This window comes from Channa argus, chromosome 13, assembly GCF_033026475.1.
Source record: "Channa argus isolate prfri chromosome 13, Channa argus male v1.0, whole genome shotgun sequence".
Lineage (NCBI taxonomy): Eukaryota > Metazoa > Chordata > Actinopteri > Anabantiformes > Channidae > Channa > Channa argus.
Window position 1 is genome coordinate 16,583,650 of NC_090209.1, and position 12,753 is coordinate 16,596,402.

Here is a 12,753-nt window from a genome sequence, read left to right on the forward strand (position 1 = left end):
TTTTTCTGCAAGAACAAAAGTGCATGAATGCTAATGACCTGCTGTAGTGTCCTACTTAGAATAAAGATATGAGTACATTACGAAAAAAATATGTATTTCAAGCAACTGACATACGTTTTTATCAATCGGACACTAATAGAAATCAAGATGCTTGACTTATTCTGTATGGCCAGCGTCTCCCTCTCTCCTTCTCCTGCTCCCCATCCCTCGCTTTCTCTTCCTCTTTCTCTTTCTCTTTCTCTTTCTCTTTCTCTTTCTTTTTCTCTTTCTCTTTCTCTTTCTCTTTCTCTTTCTCCTTCTCTCTGAGTCAGAAACACCTCAGTACACCCTGGCACCACACACCCGATGTGGGCGATGCTGATGTGAAAAGGCACTGTTACTTAATAGTGACTCACAGTGCACCATTATACCCCTACCACCACAACTGCATCACTTTCCCAGTCCCCCTCCCCACCCACTACCCCCCTATACTTTAGTGGATGTGTTTCTCTCTCTATCCTGTATACTTGCATCCTTTACCTTCAAGAAAAGTTAGGGGGACATTCCAGACAAAGGATGAAGAATGAAAATTCAGGGTCTGAAAACGCCAACACACATCTCATTCCCTCTTTGTGGCCGAACTGAGCCCCTGGCAAGGTCGTAAGAATGAAGTAGCGATACATGTTGTACGCTGTGTATTTAAATTTCAAGCAAGTGCACAATTTCAGTATCACAAATTCAGACTGAAAGCAGGTTTTCAGCATCAATCTATGAAAACAACGCTGGAGGAACATCCTCACAACATCCACATCCATGCTAGGAGGGATGGCAAGTTATAGTTTTTAACAATTGGTGGGTAGTCCCGTACATAGATTAGTCCATGCCAGCCAATAGGATTAATAACTAACAATATCAGAAATAGAAGAAGCAGCAACTCTGCTCTGCTAAAAATTAATGGAAGCCTTTTTTAAAGGATACAAACCATTTATTAAGCATAGAGAAATATTGGTGAATCTACAGTAAAAAGCTAAATGAAAAAGAAATGTTAGAGGGAAAATGTTCAAAGAGTTGCTGATCCATGATGGTATATGAAGTCAATGCTCCCCCTGCTCGAAGAATATGAACAGTATCACCGCTATTGATGTCTCCTGATATCTGAAGTTGTAAAGAATGTCAGAGCGACCTACTGTCCCACAGTTTTTTGGCATACTCCCTTGGTCCCCCCCTCCCAAATCCATACCCTGCAGAAAAGCAGCACTTCCCCCCCAAAACAGCAACTTATCTGCAGTGAGAGTGCACTCAATGATTCATACACTCTTTTAAGAGAACTTGAAACCTTGGCTCTATTTCGGTCCCAGCCTCTCTCTGTATATGCTGCACAATGGAGCAGAGGGATTTAGTGGGACTAAGTAGTTTGATATTTCTATTGGTTTTCCGTGTGTATTTTCACTCCCTCTTTCCCTCTCTCCTAGTGATCTTTCTCATCATATGGAGACCAAGGTCATGGCTGATTGAAATATAATAGAAGTGTAGACATCTGGCCTAATACTGTGGGAAGTTAAATCTATTTTAATGGCCCCTGCTGCAGTGGATTCTCTCTGATGCACTCTTGCGCTTCACTGACAGTAAATCACAATGTTCTCTTATTACCCTGACTGGAATGAGGGCATAGAGAAAGAACAATGAGGGATTCACATCATTTGTTTTCACCCCTCCCTTGCTTTTGCCTCTCCTCTCTGCTCCTCCTCTCCTCCCCTCTCCACTCTGTTTGCGACTCATAAAGCAACCGGCTTAAAGAGAGTGACATCATGAAAATAAAAATAAAGGGGATTATGGGAGAGCTATTGTGCCATATGTGATTACTGGGGCTTCCATGTTCCCTTGGGGGGGATGAGTGACTACGAGACAACATATTTTATTTATTTATATTATTCTCTCTAATGAATAAGAATGGGAAACGTGGCTGAGACCACAGTATTGCCCACTTGTCAAAAAATGCAGCCTTTGGTCCACACATTAAAGACTTTTCTGTTTCGGCACAAAGATCAGAGATATTTTTCACCCTTCCTCTCTGATCTCTAACAGTGAGTTTTTCTTTCAAAAGAAATTGAACTGACATAAACGCGTTGCACATGGCCCCTTTTTCACTCCTTTTGAAAATACTTCTTTGCGGCTGTGTTTTTTGAGTTCAGGTACAATCCACCACAGGTCCACCTACATCTGCAAAGGAGAGTCAGGTCCTTTTTACCCACCTAAATGAGATCCATTTTGATGTGACATTTGAGAGAATTACCAGTCCATATGGGAGCAGGGAAGAGGCTTGCTCACTCGTTTGCTATTGGTTGAAGCTCACCATAGTCCACCTGTCCTTTAGTGAAAGACGCCACCTATGACCCTGAGCTACTATCAGACATAGTAAACCCCCGTCAACAGACACACACACACACACTTCACTTATCCTAGTTCTGTCTTTCTGTCAGTCAGCTTGGTGTGTCTGCTACTCCTTTCTCCTTCTATTGTACTTTGCTGCCTGCTTCTCTTGATACATCACCCAAATAGAGTTCCTTGTCATTTCAAAGCCAGGTCAGATAGGCTTTGTGGACCCTGCAGTAATGGTCACTTGTGCAGCATGCCTTAGCAGTGTTCAGCACCTACTGATGATGAGTTTGATTTTTGTCCTTTCTCTTCTCTGCAAGGTTGATCTGTGAAGGTGAATTTTGAAATTCCCCATAAGATGTTTAAAGATTTACTGTTGCCATCCGTCTATCTGGAATACGGAGAGTGGACGTGGAGACCTTTATGTATGCATGGCCAGCTGTTGTTTGTCGCCAAAACCGTGCTGCTCTGTCATTTTTTTTACAAAGTAGCATATGGCTGGATGACTTTTCATAGGACACTGTATACTCGTCCAAAGTTATGTGATTTACTTTTTTATTCTTAGTTATTTTTAAACCTTATCTGTGTTTCATATTACAGGACACACTTTTAAGTGTGTCAGTCACTGAAGTTCATCAAAGATAGGCAGCTTTTGTCTTCGGACAATTTACCCTCGATCAGCCATGAGACTGCTTCTCTTTTGCACTGTGCAACATTTTCATTCTCCTCCCTTTGACGAACACATCATTGGTCCCAGATGAGCTGTCTTCCACTAAACACCTCATAGGCCACAAACGACTCCATCACCAAGCTAATGACTTCATCTCATCTTCCCAGCCATTTGTGTCAAGAAAACTTTTAGCAAAGCTGATTCATTTGTATCCACTTAAGATAACGTAGCTACATAAGATAACTGGACAAAGTGTAGCTACATTGCAGGGACCTTTTAACCCAAATTCTTGTGTGTCAAAGTACATTTTTCAAGTTAGCAACTTGTATAGAGTGTCTTTTGTGAATTTGAGATGACGCAGACACACAACACAAATTAAATAAATTAATTCAGACAGTTTTCATAGGATGAAGCATTTCCTTTTTGAAAGAATGATGTTTTATAGGTTGTTTTATAGTTCATATGCCTTGGAGTGACATATCACATCTATGTTTAACTATGTTAAACCCAATGAGCAATAATGTTTTAATGCTGAAGCACAACAGATTTACACAAAAAAGGGTTTGTAGAATGATTTTTAGTTACAAAAAAGAGGGAAGAGTTGACATGGAAATAGAAGGACTGAAGCACCGTCCTAGTCCAGAAAAAATGACAGATTTGCTTAAATTTCACCTCTGTATGTGAAGGTTACTGAAAAAGAAGGCTGAATCAACATTTGGCGTTTCTTCCTGACCCTCCTGTGTTTTATCCACTCTCCTCTGTGTCCTGAAAGACAGCGTATTTATGAATTATTTATCTATGTTTGAAAATATTAAACTTGTGATGTCCTTGTCCTGGGTCTTATCACCGAGGGCATCATAAGAATTGTAAAGAAAAAAAAAGCTTCACAGACACGATAGAAGGTAAAATCTGACAGTATTTAAATCTTAGTTATGTTTCATCGCAGTGCGAAGATGCATGATTTATTATATTGTATCACTGGATCAATGCTGGATTCTTTAAAACCCTTTTTGGGGCAACAGAGATCTGTTGTATGAACAATGTTGTTAAAATTCAGCATTAACAAGGAATTTGACATATACAACCAAACCATATATACCCAATTAAAGATACATGTATTTATGAGAACTACATGTTAACAATAGTGTTTTAAAATGTTTTCCAAACGATAAAATAAAATGTAGGTGCACATCGGACTTTACGGTGTATTTACTGATAAAATTTTGTTGTTGCCTATTGTTTTCTTTTGGCCTGTGCCTACATAACGTGACTGTATCTTCTGTCAGCAAGAACAAAAGAACGAAGCACTAAGTCCAGTTCTGTACGCCTTCTTTTCTAGAAACTGTGTAGCAACACACAGCTATAACACTATTATAAAGTTGAGTTGTGGACGACACCACCATTATTGGCCTGATCAGTTGGAATGGTGAGAGGAGGTAGAAGCCCTAAAATAATGGTGTCAGAGCAACAACCTCCACCTCAAAACCAAGGAGAGGGTGTTGGACTTCAGTAGGGCACAGAGAACACGCACCAATTTCTACACCCACCGGACACTTGTAGAGAGAGTTGAGAGCTTCAAGTTCCTCAGGGTCCATATAAGTAAGAAGTTGGAGTAAGGAGTGCAAACCATTGCCATTTCTTATTTAGCAGTCTGAGGAGGTTTGGCATGGAAAAAGGACACTCTTCTGCAGGTGCACCATCAAGAGTGTTTTCTCTTGGTGCATCGCAGCCTGATATGAGAACAGGTCCAAGCAGGAACGTAATATCATGCAGAGAGTCAGAAAAACCTGGGTGGTATGTAATATTATAGTATATTCTAGCCTATTATTTAGCTTTCTGGTCTGGTATTTTATGCATTTCTGGTCTGAAATGTATGTGGTAGGGTAATCAGAGTTTTACGGTGGGTACAGAACTGATAAAATGCAAACTCACCGTGGGAGCAATCAGATGTGTGAAGACATTGGAGGCAGCCTACAAAGAGGCGCCTGGTTCTGCATTATTACAAAGAATGGTTTAAACAATTAAGTGATTATCACAGTTATTACCAGCTGATTTTTATCAAATTACAATTTCCAAGATTGCAAAACACTGCAGTAAAGAAAAAGTCTGTTCTTCTTTATTACCTGACAACTTATATTGTGCATTGTTGCACAACACTCAGGCAGCAATTCTAAAAAAAAACACACGGTCGATCAATAAACAAAAGACTGTCTGTTTCCAGTTACCTGATGGCCTCAGTTTAATGTATGAATACTTTGGCAGGTGCCATTACTTATGTAGTCAGGGGATATGTGCATCAACCAGTGAGATGTATCTACGTATGTTTGTTAACAATAATAACAAATCATAACAATAACAAACATTAGACAACAAAGAAACAGACAATTGCAATTTTTTTCAAGTAAAAAGGAATTGTCAGTGATAATATTTTTGAGCAAGCACCACGCAAGCAGAGTGACTGTTATGGGAAAAGAAAATAGCAAATCACTCCCTGATAGTAAACATATTCCCTTTTATTATTATTTTTATTTTCTCCCTAATGATAGTACACATTATGAGACTTTTATCCTATCTTCAAGCACCAGTTCTGCTAGTGAGGATATTGTAGCTGTTCCTCGTCATTTCTTGCCATTTGTTTGCTAAAAGTATTTGTTTGCAAGATGAATTGCTGCACCGGCAGGCGAGATGACAGCCTACACGAAGATGATATTGAATTGATTTCTGAAATGTTGCAGAACGGACTAGTTGATGTGTACCACGAGACATGAATAATAAAAATTCTATTAAAAAGCTCTTGAATGGCTGACACTGGAATATTATTTGTGATGATTAATTTTCTTCAGTCATTATAAAGGGGAGGTGGCATCAGATTGCCTCTGACAAAATTGCTTTTCATTCCCTGGTGAATACCCTCAGTATGCTTTTTGAGAGCACAAAACCATATTTCTCAGTGCAATATTATGTCTAGATAGGCCCAGGAAAAGACAGCCACAGGCTCTGCCCATGTATCATCTCATTAGTGACATAAAATCTCTGCTGTTTTACCTAAGGAGGTCATTTTGACATACTGGATACATGAAGAATGTGAGGTTTGTTTAGTACAGATTTTCTGTTTCTAAAAACGTGATTGGCATTACAATCGTGAGATTATAGAATAGCCACTGACTGTCAGTGGTGTTTTTCCACGTAATGAATTTGATTAACTGTATTTCATAGGCGTGCAGCCTGACAGTTTGTTGCTTTAAAGCTGTCAAGATTTCTGAAGCACTTTATTCTGTACACCAGCTGTTGTCTAATTAATTTGCTGTGTACGTTTGTGTTGAATAAATTCTTTACACTTTTGTAAGTGCAACAATTTGCATTCTAATTATTTTATTTTCAGCAAAACAGATTGAACTGACTGCTGCAGTTCAGTGTCTCTGCAAACACAAATCTGAACAACAAAAACCAACAGGTGCATTTAAAAACTGAAGCTTATGAAGCTTTCTTAATTACTATGAAACATCCTTTGTTAGCTCTTTGTCTCCTGCATTGTCACTGAAGTTCAGTTTACCATGAAAATGTTTTTCTCTCTCTTAGAGATTAAAGCAAGTGGAATATTTATATTTTGCCATAATTAAATGTGGCACTAATTTGAGGTGCAGGTATACAGTTTTGATGTTGTCCTGTTGTTTGTGTGGACGTTCCCTGCATGTTCCCTCCCACACTCTAAATCATACACTCTTTAATATGTTAGACTCTTAATTGCCCATATAAATGAATGCATTTGTTTGTCTGTGACCTGTCCTGCATTGTTCTTTGTTTTACACTGGGAAGAAATTATCCTCGCGCAAACCTTAAAAAGTAGCACAAATGAGTAAATTAATAAAGGGTGAAGTTTCTCTGATTTATCCTCTCTTTATCTGCCTTTTCAGAGCTACTCCAGTCACGGCAGAGGCAACAGTGGTGGCGGAGGAGGAGGTGCAGGGGATGAAGACTATGAAATCCCCCCCATCACACCCCCGAACCACGCCGACCCATCTCTGCTGCACCTTATGGAGCACGAGTCGAGTTACCCCTTCCATTCCTTGCCTCACAACGGCCTGCTCAACACCTACTCTTACCCGGAGCTGCCTGCCCTCATGATGTCCAACATGCTGGGTCAGGACACCCACCTCCTCTCTGGGCCTATGCACTCGGTGAGTACACTTATTTTCCCCTTTTATAGCTGTGTCGCTTCGTGATCATCTCAAGCACTGTGGTTGGCTATTAGTCTTTGTGGTCAGAGGGTTGGAAGTGAGCCAGCAAGTCAGCACAAAACGCATTTCACAAGGTTTGTGGCGTGGACAGTTTAATCTTCTTAAAATGTTTCCAAAAATGTTTCCAAAAAGTATTCATTAAAGCTATAAACAGCAATGGAACAGTAAAATGACTAATTCTGCTCTGTGCCCCTCGAAATAGTCTGATAGTTTTTTATAATTGCCAAGAGTTTCTTGTTAGAGTGATAATTAGTCTGGTTAGATGCCAGGAAAGCTGAGAAAGTGACGTCTAAGCGAGGCCAGAGTTTATAATGCAGCATTTATAAATACGAAGAGCTGCTACCACCTTAACACCCAGACCTTTGCAGCAGAGCTCCTTTAATATCTATTCAGCTGCACAACTCAAAGATTTCATTACCTCAAAGTGAGCCAAGAAAGGGAGCAAGAAACTTGGCGCTGCACATTTTCATTCCGTATGATCGGCAAAAGCAAAAAAGGAATGGAGAAGTGTTCGGGGGGTGGGAGGGTGGAGGTTTTCAGCAGGGTGGGGGGATATCCCTTGTCAGCTACTTTTTCTTTTCAAAAGAATTCTGAGGATCTCCACCTCACCCCACCCCTCCAGTGAAGGGACTTTTTCTTGTGTTAAACATGCTTCTGACTGAACATGTAAACACCCGTGGCGAACACACTCAAATGCTTTAATCATAAGATCGAACCAGATGAATTATAGATGGTCTATGTAGTGAATTATTCAATGTTATATACTTTCATCTGACATAAATATTACTTTTTTCTCTCTGCCCTCCATCATGAATATTTATGCTTTAATGTGAGTATCCGTGGCATTTATCCTGCGTTAATCAGGTCTTATGTGATTTTCAGAATCAAACTGCATAAGTTGCCGGCTCCATTTTTTTCTGTGGGTGGTAGCTGCAGTAAGGCCTCCATTAAAGCCAGTCTTCAGGATTAGTTCACAGTCCATTGGTTAATGTGCTGAATATGTTTGGTACAGAGGGGAAAGATGCTGTTGAGTGGAACATATGCAGTCGATCTGCAATTTAGCGTTAATGGCCGGTTTGACAAAGCCTACATAACAATTTAGACTTTAGGCAACTTTTTCTCTTGATGCATGTATGCAGTATTTATAAGTAAAGTACTTTTGTCATATCCATGAATGACTAATATGGAACAAAGCAGCTCTTTTTGGACAGTAACATTTTAGCACAAAAAAGAGAAGGAATGCCTGCTTCTTAAACAGCTTGTGTTTCACCTTTGCAATTATTTATTTTCAAATAGCCCTTCAGGGTAATGTTCCATTTTCTTATTTCACACCCCTTTTCTCATAAATGAAGTGTCATTGCAGTAAATCACCACACAAACAGAGACTAGCACACACTGTGAAAGGTCCAGAGATTTATGTAACACATTCATGTTTCCCACTTCCACATTTTAGTACTACTCTAGCAGAGCCTGGCTAATAATAGCCTCTATTAATATTTCTTGTTGCCTAGCAACCCTAGCAAGTAATAGCTTACTCTGGAAAAATAGATGACCGATAAGGAAGACGGAGGGGGGTTGGGGGGTTGGAGTGGGGGGATTCAATTCATTTATTATCTCCTGGGACAAGGGGGGCTTATTTCTTAGGCTGAGGCATAGGAAAGTAGGCTGTATATATTGAGAAATACTTTAAAGCAATTGAAGATGACGTTATTTTCATTTTGGTTCCATTAGGCATGTTTCATTTGATGTTTCCCCAACAAAGTCAATTAACCTTAATTTCATACTGATAAAGGTATAATAAGGAAGATTGAATTTATGCCTGCTGAATGTTTAAAGAATATAAAGGGTGAAAAGGAATAGGTGCTTGATATAACTGGGATCACAAATGAAGAGACAAGCCCTTACCTTTGTTGTATTTTATTGACAAAAGCCTCACCAAAAACCCACAAAATTGAAGGAGATGGCCGGAAAACCAAAATGCTAATCATTCGACAGTCTTCTTTCCCCACTACTAAAGAAGCAAATAAAAAGTCGACGGTGTTACCTTAAGGATACACTTCTCTTCAATAAAAGCTATCCTTCAGTGCACATATAAACCTCCTACAAGTACAAGCTCAGCTGGAGCAACAGATACGCTTCATCTCAAGGGATGTTGTTGCTGGTTTTTGTACAACATTTAGCCTAAGGCTAAAGCTCTGTAAACTTCTCCCTGCTTTGGGATTCTCTTTTTCAGCGCACATCGATCCTACAGCAAACACAGTTAAATCATTACAGGAATGGGAGCCGTGAATTGACCATCATCACCACGCCACACAGGCGCACAATTTTCACATTCTTGTTGCCGTTAATGTCCTTTCATTTACAGTTGCCTACGTATGTTGAGATTCTTATGCTGCTGAGTGGCATAAGCCTCTACAAGGGTCTTGTTTTTTCCTGCTAAATTTATTCTGTCTGACAGCCTCCACCTTTCCATCTAATTATGTTCCACAGGCAGCAGAAATATTAACTGCTAAATCAAAAAGATGTGTAGCAGAAAACCAGGTGTCAAATACAGGCATTGCACATTAGGGAAAAACTCGGAACTTGTGCATTTGATGTACATTGAGGTTTGGTTTATTTTCGACTGGCAGATTGAGGACTTTGTTCAGGAGTAGGGGGAGATGCGTTCTGCTGCAGTTGCATAATAGTCATAATAGTTGTTCATAATAGTCTTTAACTGCCATCTTTGAACCATTTCTCAGACTTAAAATTGCACCATTTACTAGGACTCCAACAAGCAGAATAATCAACATCAGCATTTTGAAAGACAGAGCTGTCAATCAGAAATGCTCTTACATTCCTTTAACTCCTCCTCACAACACTGACCTACTCTGGCAGCTTCTGGGAATGGAGACAGAAAAGTCAAGTCTTGGATGACTGGATACTGTGAAATGCAACATGCTGTGGTGTGAATGTTCAATGCTTAGGCAGAATCCCTGTCTCACCCTCAGCTGTCAGCATTTCTGCCACCTTGGCACTTGGGGAAGACATGGCATCCAGGCGTCTCATGTTCAACAAGCCCCCTTGTCGTTCAGGTCTGGCTGTGGCAACAGCGAGGAGGAAATGCCAGCAAGATCTGTCCCTTTGAAAATATAAAAGGGGGGGGGGGTGTGCTCACAGCAGATGGGTCGGGAAGGATTTTGCTGAACAGCCCCAACATGGATCCTTGAGGGGCACCAGCACGTTTAAATATTGAAACAGAGCGCCAGCCTCTGCCTCATTACTGGTTTAATGAGGCTGATTAGAGAGGAGGAAAGACTCTGTCACCAAAGAGGAGTTGCCACTTTTACATGTTTGCATTGAGCCACATAATTTTTGAAAGGAATTTTGTACAGTTTTGTTAAACATGTGGTGCTGTATTAATAATTCTGGCAAGGTGCATGATCCCCCAACACAGTTGCCCACCTACACACGCAGCAATCTTGAAATAATCACAAAGCATTGGTTTACACTTGTGATTACAGACACTTGATGAAAACAAATCCAGTACTTACAGTCGTTTTAGCTCTGGTTTTGTCTCATATCCTCCAAAAAAAAAGAACTTGGGTTTTCAATATGTCAGTAATTTAACTTTCGGTCAGACTGTTTGCTGAAAACAGGTGGAGACTGTATTAAATAGCAGTTTATCAAGATGTTAAACCAAAGTAAAGAGCAAACACAGACCTTTGTGGTAAATCAGCATAAACTGCATGTTAGTCACACATGTTAGAATCTGGAAGATCTTTACTGTCAAATGAGAAGAACTACATTAAAACAAGCTGTCTAAAATATGGTACTGAAAATTGTTTGTTTTGGCCTCACGTGCACATTTCCGCTGCATTACCTGTGCGCTTTAAATTGAAACAGCAATCCTTTTTTCTCCAGTGCAGGTTTTAGACATATCTCATATGGCCTGCATTCTCTGCTGCCTTTCACTGGGATAGATATGACATCTTCGTGACATTCCAGATAAATCACTTTTTTAACAGTAGAAATGTTTTTTTGTTGTGTCTTTTCGTTTTACAAAAAGACAGATGCCCTTCAGTGCTACACTCCATGAGAGGGGCGAACAATGTGTCTTGTAGTTGTCAAGAGAAATGACAGCGAGATAATTGGTAGGGCACTCTTGTTTCGTTTAAACAGCGGGAAAAAAAAAATGGTCTAGCAAAGAGAATAGCGCTTTAAAAAAATAAAGCTTTGTTTTGTGCAGTTAATTATGCAGGGTTCTGAGTGGAGTAATGAAGAGGAGTATTAACGGATTGAGCATTAAAAACAAATGCACATTCATTGCAGTTCATGAATATTCATGGAACTAATTCAAATAACCTTAGGCGACTGTTACGACTAATGAATATTTAAAACAACTTGGTCACAGAGATGTGAACACTGCATTACAGCTGACTTTTTGAGATCATCATGTACAAGGGTAAACAATCAGGAATGGCAAAAACAGATTTCAGTGGTGATCAAAATACAACTGGAAAACAATATCTCATGTTGTCACATTAGTCACAGACCATTGATGCTCCAAAGAAGAAGGTGATGACATGCCAGAAGACAGGGTGAATTGTTGGTACTAATTGTCATTATTGTTGAAAACAATTAGTTGATTAACTCGTCAGTCAACAGAATAGTAATTGGCATCCATTTTTGCAAAACATTCATCATGAAACAGTCATGAAACAAAAATGCAATAATTTTTGGTTTCCAAAATACCTGTCAGGCCTTTTGAGCTGGCTCAGCCAGAAAGGGTCACAGTGCAGATAAACAAGAGCACTCGCAGCACAGTGTCTAACAGGTTCGATTCACCTTTAGACCTGCCCCAGGGGTAACTGAGCCTGTTTGCATTTGTCTAGCACTTGTTTTACTGTATGAAAGTTCAGTAGCAAGTAGGAGAATCCCATACTGCCCACTTGAAAGGAGGCCTTGGCTGGCTCCTTCGAGGGATCAGCGTGGTGACTCGTCCTCCTTGCCACCACCGTGATGCTAATTAGGCCCACCACAAAGCCAGCCTGTGGGGATAATGTCCCATTATTAGAGTCATTTGTTTCAATTAACCGCTCTGTGATTCTACAATAGCACTGCACAGCCCGGCGCAAAGAAGCCATTACTCTCACCCAAGGATCGACTGAGGTTTAGGACAACAATGTTTGAAAGACGGTTTATGGATAACTTGCTCCTGCCAGCAGCAATTCTGCCAGGCTCTACGTTCTGCACTGCCACTTAGGGGTTGTTTTGGGAGACTAAAAAAAAACAAAACATTATTCATATCTTTTCTGGAGTAAAGATTGTAACAGATGTTGTCACTAAAATGATGGGATTTTTGTTCTTGCGCTTTTCACTGAGAACTTACTGAAGGTTAGTACAAGGGATTGTTGTCTTGAGCGCTGACCACAGAGAGCTAAATGCTGTTCTTTTCCACTTCTACATGCTGAGAGCATTGTGGTTGCCTGAATTACCATTCTGCTACTG

At 40.1% G+C, this 12,753-nt stretch overlaps 1 protein-coding gene across 3 annotated transcripts in view; it reads left to right on the plus strand.

Moving 5' to 3' along the window:
• The window catches only part of LOC137139487 (TOX high mobility group box family member 2-like), a 72,228-nt gene that overhangs the window by 43,637 nt on the left and 15,838 nt on the right, over positions 1-12,753 (plus strand). For all 3 annotated transcript variants that reach the window (XM_067526794.1, XM_067526793.1, XM_067526795.1), the window contains one exon: positions 6,940-7,203. In XM_067526794.1, the coding sequence (XP_067382895.1) occupies positions 6,940-7,203 (264 nt within the window). The remainder of the gene's footprint in view (positions 1-6,939; positions 7,204-12,753) is intronic.